Source organism: Puntigrus tetrazona, chromosome 7 (assembly GCF_018831695.1).
Source record: "Puntigrus tetrazona isolate hp1 chromosome 7, ASM1883169v1, whole genome shotgun sequence".
NCBI classification, from domain to species: domain Eukaryota; kingdom Metazoa; phylum Chordata; class Actinopteri; order Cypriniformes; family Cyprinidae; genus Puntigrus; species Puntigrus tetrazona.
In genome coordinates, this window is record NC_056705.1 from 18909648 (window position 1) to 18920118 (window position 10471).

At 37.0% G+C, this 10471-nt stretch overlaps 1 protein-coding gene and 1 pseudogene across 1 annotated transcript; both read right to left on the reverse strand.

Moving 5' to 3' along the window:
- LOC122348206 (tryptophan 5-hydroxylase 1-like) lies at positions 1-5269 on the reverse strand. The gene is given in 12 exon segments (XM_043243492.1): positions 1-891; positions 979-1112; positions 1636-1731; positions 1823-1949; positions 2814-2949; positions 3106-3250; positions 3252-3303; positions 3388-3455; positions 3609-3709; positions 3790-3973; positions 4314-4448; positions 5130-5269. Coding segments are annotated over 12 exon segments (1443 nt in total). The 5' UTR covers positions 5220-5269; the 3' UTR covers positions 1-716.
- Positions 5270-8464: 3195 nt separating this feature from the next.
- Positions 8465-10471, reverse strand: part of LOC122348214 — a 4850-nt pseudogene continuing 2843 nt past the window's right edge.

The window sequence follows — 10471 nt, forward strand, 5'->3', positions numbered from 1 at the left end:
TTCAGATTCACATCAGGATAATAAGTAAAATGTGAAACATTTTAGTTATAATATACATTTTATATCACAAACACCAATAAATAATTTATTGAGCTCAGGGTAAGAAATGAATGGGTCCATTTACTATAAGATACAGTAGGTTTGGTGTTGGGAAAGAAACAAAAGCCTTTAACTGGTCGTCTAAGTTTTAGTTTTGGCTGTGTTTATTTAACAACTATAACACAAATGTGTGACAGCTTCAAGATATGACATTTGTAGCAGTGCTTTTCAAACTCAAGCTTTGTCTTCAAATATCTTAAACTCTACAGGATGAACCATTTCCACGTTTCCTGTGTATTTACAAAGACTGAAGTTGGAGCAGAGATTAAGAGTATATAGATTGTATGAATAAAGTGATCATGATATGATGCGAGGGCTGTAGTTTCTGGTGTTGTGGTGTTTGAATAGCAGTGAAGGAGCTGGTTGGTGCATTTAAAGGGCACTTAAAGACTCTCCTGAAAGCAGTGTTTAGATATTTAAGTGCTTTGTGGTATTTGGCAGATTTTCAGGAGCAGAGGAAAGGTGCTCCCAAAGACATTAAGAGTAATTCACCTCTGCAGTCAGAGAAGGCAGATAATGAGATAATACTATGGCAGTGTTGAATGTTGAGCAACGTGCTTTGATATAAGAGATAGCAGGAATAAAAGCTATTAATATGAGCAAGAGTCATAATGGTTTCAGACGCCTAGGTGTGTACTGAGTCGACAGAGAGCATCTCCTACAATGTCCAGCTCGTGTCTGAGCTCCTCGACCACATCGTTGATGCTGGGCATGTCCTTCAGCACACACACACTCTGTGTGTACGGGTTGTAGCGCAGGGAGAATGGACGCTGGATTGTCTTTGCAAATTCACTGCGAAGGACAAAATTCCTCACATGATCAAAGCAAAACAACGATATGGTATGCAAAAATAAGTTGTGCATTTAAAAAAAGATTTACCGCATTCTAAATTTGGCCTCCTCAAAGCTCTCTGAAACAAAGTAAACGTCTTGAAAGGTGGTGATGAGACACTCCTGTTTGCAGGTGACATTGGGCTCAAAGGGCAGGATTTTAGCAGAGCCTGAGAGAGAGTGCTTCAAGAAAAAATACATAAGTGTTACACAGTCATTCATTTCAATTCATTAACAGCAGTCACAGTACCGTGCAAAGATATATATTTTTTAATTTATACTTTTTTATCTAGCAAGGATGCAATAAATAGATCAAAAATGACAGTAACGTTTTCTATTTAAAATAAATACTTCTGAACTTTTACAATACAAATATTAGTAATAATATTAATAATAAAAGTGTGGCAAATGTAAAACTTGAAGAATAAATTATTAAATTTAATTATTTCCGAAGGATAATGTCACACTGACTACAAGAGTATTAGCTGCTAAAAAAATCTGCTTAAAATATATTAAGTAGAAAACTGTTTATTTAAAATGCGATAATATTTCCCAATATTCCTTCTGATCAAGCAAATGCAGCTTTGATATCTTTTAAAGATATTTAAAAGGTGATCTAATATTTTGTTTCATATTTTTGTCCAGACTAGTTATTGGATAATTGAAAAAAGATTATTGTTGTAAAAACAATATAATTTGTATGTACCTTAAGTTCACTGATAGAAGAGAGAAGCCCAGCGCCGTATGCTCTGAGTGAACCCTCCTGCTTACACAGGCCAAACTCCACCGTGAAGAAATAACACTGCAACGGCACACACACCAACATAACAACGATCAAAACATGCAAACAACAATTAGCCTTTATGCCTATACCGTATGAACAGTATACATACTGTTGCTAACTTCTGCACAGCATCATCAGACGCCCCGAGGGAAGCTAGCCCTAATTCCTGGGAGAACTGAGCAAAACTGGGTTCGGCCAACAGAGGAACGTGACCCAGCAGCTCATGACATGTGTCCCTGAAAAACAGACATAAAGATCTCTTTAATTGTTGATTAAATAAGACAGAATAAGGCCTAGTTCGCACATACAAACAGTGAACAGTGAAGCAGAAGCAAGCTCGCATAAAGATCTGATGTCAGCTCTGTGCAGAAAACGAATGATTTGAAAACAAATTTATGTTTTTTATGAGTTTACCTTTCCTTTAATGTGTAATAAATCGGTTTGTGCATATAAACCATCTGCAAAGATATGGCACAACAAAGTCCACACCAAATGGAGATAATCTCTCCAACACTTGCCTAAAACACTTTGTTTGTAGCCCTGCCATTATTTTTCATGACTTTGCTATATCACAAATAAATAAATAAAATGAGCACTTTAATAACTCCCATAGCATTAAAATGATTACTGACAGCATTGGCTATTAAGTATTATTCAGAATAATCATTAAATAATAATACCCAGTTAAATATTGAAATGTGGTGGAAAGTCTGTTGTTGTTTCAACACTGAAAAAAATTAGCAAAAATGTTTAATAATTGTAATTGTTGCTTTTTTTAATAATAATCTATTTTTATTTGATATTCCAAATTGCAACAAAATTAAATGATTTGTGTGATTTAACCTTGATCATGAAGTTGATTCACCCAAGACTGGAATTCAAACCCCAATGTAAAAACATAACCTACTTAAATAATCTGGATTTGGTATGATTAAAGGATATGAGCATGTTTTCATTTCTACGTGTTCATGCATCAGGTGTGACAGACAGTGGGTGCTGCTTCAACAAAGAGTGCTGCTTCATAAAAGCCTATTTCAAAAGATTGTGTCAACAAACAAGTCTGAAGGGATAAAGGGATATACAGTATGCTTTGTACTCACGGTTCAGGAGTGTAAAGAGGATCTGAGCTGTGACGCACATATTGTGTGCAGTGAAATACTCTGAAGGCCAGACCAGCCAGAAAGTCTCTCGGTGACAAGTACCCAGCAACAGGGCGAATGGTGAAGCCTGTTCGCTCTGAAACACACACACAGCAGCCATGTAACTACTGCCCTCTGCTGGTGACACAACTAGTACATCCCGTCAGCTTGTCCCGTAGCTATTGTACAGTTGTACAAATGTATCGCACACTTCGTCACTGCGTATGCACTGATCGTGTGCGCTCGGGCTCACCTCTCAGGAAATTGGACACGTCCTCCAGCTGCGGTATGTTGTCCTCTCTGTAGCCGCAGAACTGGGTGAGCAGAGGCAGGTTGTTTAGGTGCTCTCGACAGGCATGAGTAGGGTACAGCTTATTCAACTCCCGGAAAACGACACCCCGTCTTCTTCACCTCTTCCTCTGTAAACTCCACACGTGGTATAGGTTCTCCGCTGCATGGAACAGGCGAAGCATGTGAATATTAAAGGTAAATATGTGGAATTAACGTAAGAGTTTTATCGAATTGTTAAACGTACTGTTTGTGACTCATGGCAAGATCAGCGAAATATTTCCTTCTCTTACGATATATGCTGTCTTTGAATCCCTGAAATCATATAGGAACAAATACAGATTTTCATACATAGGTCATGTGTCTTTTCAGCGGTTTAAATATTGAAATGTTACACGGTCATGACATAAATACTACTGTCAGTGAATTTCAGTCTTATTCTCTAGTGAAAGGTAAATCAATACTGACTGGATGATCCGCGTCCAAATCTGAACCATACATCAGAACACGGCAGGCGCTCTTGTCCAGATCTGAGATCTTCTTGGGGAACCAAGGCACCTCAGCAAAATCTAAAAATATATATTTTTACAGTGTTACGCAAGATTTCTACACACATTACTGTGCAGTACTCATTTATAAAACACAGTACCGTTTGTTGGAGTCCAGAACTTGTCAGGTGAGTCCATGGCTATGATGCTTGTTTGTTTGCGGAGCAGATGAACGATATCTTTTAGAGTTTCTCGGTCGCTGTCACAATCCACCAGTACTTCCAGCTCTGAGTTACGCCGCCGGGACTTACGTGACTCAATGTGCAAAAGCTTCACCTGGCTGTCCTGTTTACAATGAATTAAAAAAATTGTAATTTAGCACACTTTAAATTTGAAATAATTCTTGGACAAGTGCATGCTTTCAATCTCTCTACTACAGCAGATGTTGAATATCCCGTGAGTGAACTTCTGTTTGCTTTTGACATGTTTTTTTTAAAAATGGGAAATCGTTATTCACAGGCAAAAGTTCTTGTTATTATAGCTTTAGCTGGAATTACTAACCATTAATGCCTTTTTTATGACTCAATTATGTATAACATCTATTCTACTAAAGCTAAAAATACTGAAAAAAATCAAATATAGACAGAATGAACAGATATTTAAAGAAGGGAAAACATTATTGTACCTGAAATAATTTTAATGCTTTCACAAGTCCTCCGACTTCATTCTTCAGCGAGAAGACAATTGCAGCATGTTCTCTCTTGGAGGAACGTATCTTGTCTTTGTTCTCGTCTGTCTTATGAAAAGTGGCTTTGTTCAACTTAACAAATGAGTTAGAAAGAGAGGGAGAGAGAGAGAAAAAGAGTACTATTATAATGATCATTGGGTTTTACTCAGGTGTCTTTTCACATTAGCATAACAATCTCTCTACTACAGCAGATGTTTAATATCCCGTGAGTGAACTTCTGTTTGTTTTTGACACGTTTTTTTTTTTTTTTAAACAGGAAATCGTTATTCACAGGCAAATAACATGTAAAGATCATTATTTTCTAAAGGTTGGGTAGGATTCATCATGCTATCAAATACAGGCTAGGCTGTAAAGGACTAGACCAGCACTATGTGGTGAACAGCAACGTGTAAAAGCCAATGAATAACATCAACAAACGACCATTTTGCAACATACAATGCACAACAGATCAGAAGTTCATCTACATTCAAAAAATAAATAAATAAAAAATAATCTGTGAAAACCTTTACCATAATTATTTAAGTGCAAACTATAGACGCAAAGTAGGCCTACGTGTAATTTTTTATTTAAATTTTTTTTTTTTAAACATCAGTAATTGATGAATGCACACTTATTATAGTAATATTCTCATGACGTCAGCCCAGCAACATCCGTTCTGAGAGCTCACTTTTCTCCAAATGTTAGTTAGCAATTTGATATATAAAAATATTAGCAAAAACATTTCAGCATTTTCAATATGTCAAAAGTTCTTACCTCATTGTTGAGCTGCTTCTCTTCGTAACTCTTATTGATGGAGTCAAAAGACCGTCCTCGACGCGGTCCGTCAAGCTTGTTGGAGAGCATGGGTGGGTGCCTTTGTTTTTATAGTAGAATATGGAGGTGCGTGGCTCGGATAGACGCTTCTGTCAGTCTGATAATGATGTTTTCTGTCTGGATTTATAAAGAGATCGGGCGGAGGAGGGGGAGGAGCGCGCGGCTCTGGAAAGTCCGTGCTGACCAGCCCGGCAACCGAAAACTATTCGACCGTTACATCATTATCGTGCATTAAATATAATAATAAAAGAAGAAAAAAAATAAGGTGGGTCAAACTAATTTGTGTTGATCTCGATAGAACGGAAAATAGGAGCAAACAGGACTGTCACTTTATTTTTCTCTAGTGAATAAAATGATTTTGACAGTCACATATGCTACAGCGCTTTAAGGCTTGCTGCCTGAATGTATGCCTGTTTACCTGTTTTCAAAAGATCTACAGAAAATGATGATTTTTCACAAAATGTATATGATTTTTAAAGTAAAACACATAGCCTACAAAACCTTAAACCTGTTTGTACAGCTTGATAATTATCCAAATCATATAATTATGTGAATCAGATAATAAACATTTTTGTACTTGAACTATTGATTTTTCTTAATTTATCATAGTAATATTTATTATTGATCGAAGTTACAAAATGTCAATGACTTGTTAGCCTAAAAGTGATTGATCAGGATCACAAAAAAATGAACAAAAAAGGAAATGTAAATGAAACAGAAAACTGACTATCTCAATGGTTCTGTGCTGATATGCTTCGGCACTGTTTCCTGACAGTCCATTAAAAGATTAATAAAATTCATGTTGTAGACCTTGGCATTTAAACACACCCAATCTTTCATTTGGTTCATATTGTTGACATTCGTTTATTTATTTACTCTTTCCAAGGTTGGTCTGGGATCAGTGAGCTTTATTTCCACACCTCTGCGGAAAGACCAGTGATGAAGTGATGTGGATAACGGTATAACGGATAATAAGACGCGGCAGCAGGCCTAGATTAACTGGCGACGACTGATTCGGAACGTGCTTGTCACTGGTTCCTGTTATCTCCCAACCAAAGGCCTCAGTCCACACTATAGTTCCAGTCCGGGGGTGATTTGTTCCAATGGGAGAAACATGGAAAATAATACAAGCACGTCAATGAGCATGGCTCAGATTAATAATAATGTGGTAGTTATGAGCAATGGCTGTTTACAAGCTCACACCAGCATTAATTAGCTCAAACGCAATATAATTAGGCACTGCTGTACGTCCATTTCCAAACAACATGACTAATCTTTTATTCAGACGTTCTCACGCTACTTCTGTGCTTTATTGGTCCATTGTCTGTGCCTCCCACTGCTTGGTCATTGATCTGAAAGACCTCCATACCCCTCCTGAGGGGGACACAGAGACAGTCTTTTGTAAGGCAGCCCATAAGTACACATCTCATTAGGCTTTATGAAGTGAGAGATTCACCATCTATTGTAACACAGCCAGTTTATACCAGTTTTTTGTTGTTGTCCTGTTTAGTGCAAATGTAGAATATCTTTAGCTTTGCAAACCAGTTTCCTTCAGTATATCATTAAAATTTCGAAAAGCAAGACGTGAGCAAATCAGAATGCTTTGTACTTTATGACTCAAAGAAAATCTCATTCATATAACCGCAACTCATTTAGAGGCAAGACACAGGAAATGCTTGAGCTTTTTGGTGGTACCAGTCTACTGGGGGTCAAAAAGAACCAGGGAATGAGCAATGCTCCATCTGAAGACTCATGTATCTTAATAGGGGTAGCACGTACACCTTATATTTACTTTTGAATTTATGTTCATTTCCTTTTGGCCATATATGATAATGGTGTTTGCGCAGAACCGGTGACGTACAGCATGATTGAGCCAAGTCAAATCATGCTCAGACTAATCCAATGCCGCACTGGAGTCTGGTCTATTAGCATAAGCTTCAATGTAGACACACAGCTTCTGCAATCAGAGACTTCATTCTCAGACAATTCAATCTGCACTCCGTCTCAGCAACAGGAAGTTCCCTTCAATCTAGGATGCGATGAAAAGGCAATGATAGAGTACGTTATGATACATATTGCGAGTTCATTGGTCTGTCAAACAACCTGAAGTTCCTTCGAGGTATTAATGCTATGTGATGCAGAACAATGTCAGGAAAGATTAAGTCTGGCCATGATCACTGAGCTTCGGTTGAAAGATGACAGTCATAAGAAATATTTGACCAGCCTAGTAAGAAAATCCATTACAGTAGATGGACCAATTAGATTTGTTCCAGTGCTGGGAAAAAGAACTAGGTAACTCTCATTAGTGTTTTAACTGAGCTTCGAGGCACTTGAGTCAAGTTTTGGCATGGTCTGCAAACTTTATGAGACTGTAGATTTTCATGTTGACCTTTTATATCTGTTATTTAAACGCAAATGTACATTGATATACAAAGAAAGGAAGAAATGAATGTGTATAGCTCAGAATCCCTGAGAGCTAATTTGTGTGACCAGGGGTAAACATGTACGTCAGCGTGCTGCATGTGCATCTGGCATGCTCGGCAATCTATGATCTCTTCATCACCCGGTATGGATTGAAAACAGGGCTGTGACAGGACACAGGGGTATATGATTCCATCATACTCTTTTCAAAGCATTGGAGGAAATTAAGTGAATTAATGACAAGGTGTTCTAAAAGATTTCTATTTAAAAAATGCTGTTCTTTTGAACATTCTATTCATAAGTGATTTCACAATATTAATTTTAATTCTTTTAAGTTAATTAAATTTTATAATTAAATTTTTTTTTTTATATTTCTGTTGAAATAATTGCAGCCTATAATAGTAGTGTACGCCTTACAAGAGCCAATCCATCCAAAGGCAAATAAATGATCTGTCTTTTTTATGCTTATTCAAAACTTCAGTTTCATTGCCTCAGAGACTTTCCACAATTGTACTGTAGTGTCCTATTGACTCATTAACAGTGTTAGCTTTGTATTGACATTTCAACGCTGAAGCTGTATGACACAGGAAATTAGCTGGAAGACAGATAAAAAGGTTTACTGACCTTTCCTTTTTTAACATTATACAGTACCTCTAAACTACTCCGAGGTCACTTTTAAAATATCATTAGGAGAATCAAGGGATCGGAGAGCAAAGGATCTTTTCTTTTCAGTGTTGTGTGAGGAGTATATTAAACAGTCATGTTGCATTAGAGTTTGTTGCAATTAAATTCACCGTATGATTACTTTTAAATTGTAAGAAACATGATAAAATGCGACATATTTCAGAGGTAATTTTATTATAGCTGTTACAAGAGAGGCTTGACATTTTCATAGTGCAGGTATAGATAACAGTCAACACTTAAATTGAAGTATTGCACGGCCACGACAGCAGCCAGACCAATCTAATGGACTAACCAAACAGGATGACTGACAGCTGTAGAGACTCTGACAGACTTGACTGTACATGAGCAGTCACATTTGATTAAATTCTTGCTCGTATGATATACTGCCTGCCAACCATCATCAACAAATCCAGTTCTTTCTTAGGAAGCAACAAAACCACACAGAGTAAAGGGAATGTTTGTGTGAGAAAGGCTAACCAAGTCTAGTCTAGAGATGGTAAATTTCTGCTGAAATCATTTAGACGATATACAAAATTTAAATTTGAAATTTAAAATTGTCAGTTCAGGAAAGAGGGAAAAACTATGCATTACCCAGTATAAACACCTAATGCTTACATAACATGACAAAATTGTAGAACAGTTTTCACATCTGTTTAATAGGTAGCATCCATGACTAACCATAGGATAATCAAACTTGTTAGGATAATTAAGTTTGACACTATACTATTTACTAATTGAATTTGACATTATACTATTTACAGTTATAAAGTAACACACTATGCAAATAGTTTGAATATACTGTATAAATGTATTCAAGATAAAGATAAATTTGTGGCATGTATGAAATTTGTTCAATAGTGAGTGGAAGTGGCAGCTGCATTCATAATGCACTGTTAAGTAAGCCAGCACTAACAGATTAGATATAAAAACAGTGCCATGTGGTGGTCATGATAGAAATTACCCTACAGTGAATCATCTCCCCAACCCTCATCTGAGAAAATATCAGCCTGTCGTTGCTTGAAAATGTTTTTAAAATCTTCATCAAAGTGCTCCAGGTCATCTTCTTTGAAAATACCCTAGAAAATAAGAAACACACAAATACTGTGTTACAAAATAAATAAAAATACATTCTGAAGAGCCCGTAAGTAATAAGCCTGATCATGTGAGAAATGTGTGTGTGTGTCTGTCCGCACCATGCGGTGTTCTCACCTTTGGTAGGTACCCCAGGAGTTTTGTCGCATGCTGTTTTAGGAGCTTCTGTCTCTCCTCTTCAATGATCTTTCGTCGTTGAGCTTCTCTCTCCTTCTCCATAGCTCGCTCCTCTTCCTCCCTCTCCTGTTGAATGTTTAAATTCATTCATTCATTCATTCCATTCATTCTATCAGCGGTTACTGGTATAGTCTGAATCAGAAGCAACTAATGGAACTAAAGTCTGCACATTTGCACGCTTGATTTGTGGCTTTGAGTCTTACTTGTTCAGCCAGATACTGCTGTCTCCTTTCTTCCAGCAGCTTCTCCACAGCCCGTTTGTGTTCCAGCTGTTTCATACGGCGCTTCTGTGCATTCATCTGCTCAATGCGGTCATCCTCTGCAAACTTGGCCATCATCATTTGTCTAAAGGTCTCCTCTTCCTCTTTCTCAGCTTGTATGCGCAACTGTTTGAAGGCCATCATGTCCTGACACGTCTGCTGCAGCTCTAGCCTTTGCCGGATCCTCTTCTCCATCTCTTCCTGTGACATAATGTAAAGAGATGGTAAATGTATATCTTGAAATATGATTAATTTTTCCTAGTTAACTGAAATATGACTGGGTGTTTTTTAAGATCATAAGACTATTGTTGCCAGGGTTGCAGTTTTCCAGCATTTTAAAAATGACACTTGACAACTGTTGTGTTGTGTGCTTTTGGGACACTTTTATAGTACTTTAGTCACCACAGGCTTATTAGAGGTTAGTCGTTTAAAGGAGGTGAATTAGGTTTGTTAAGAAATAGGCTACTGACATTTGGAATTATAGTGGAACTGTTTGGAATTTTTGTTTTAGCAGTTTTCATAGTGTAGACACAGAGATCGAATAAGTCTCTGGTGAACGTACAATAACTAAAATGCAAAAGTATATTTCCCAATTGACAACAATCATTATTATTATTATTGTTATTATTATAATATACAATTAATATT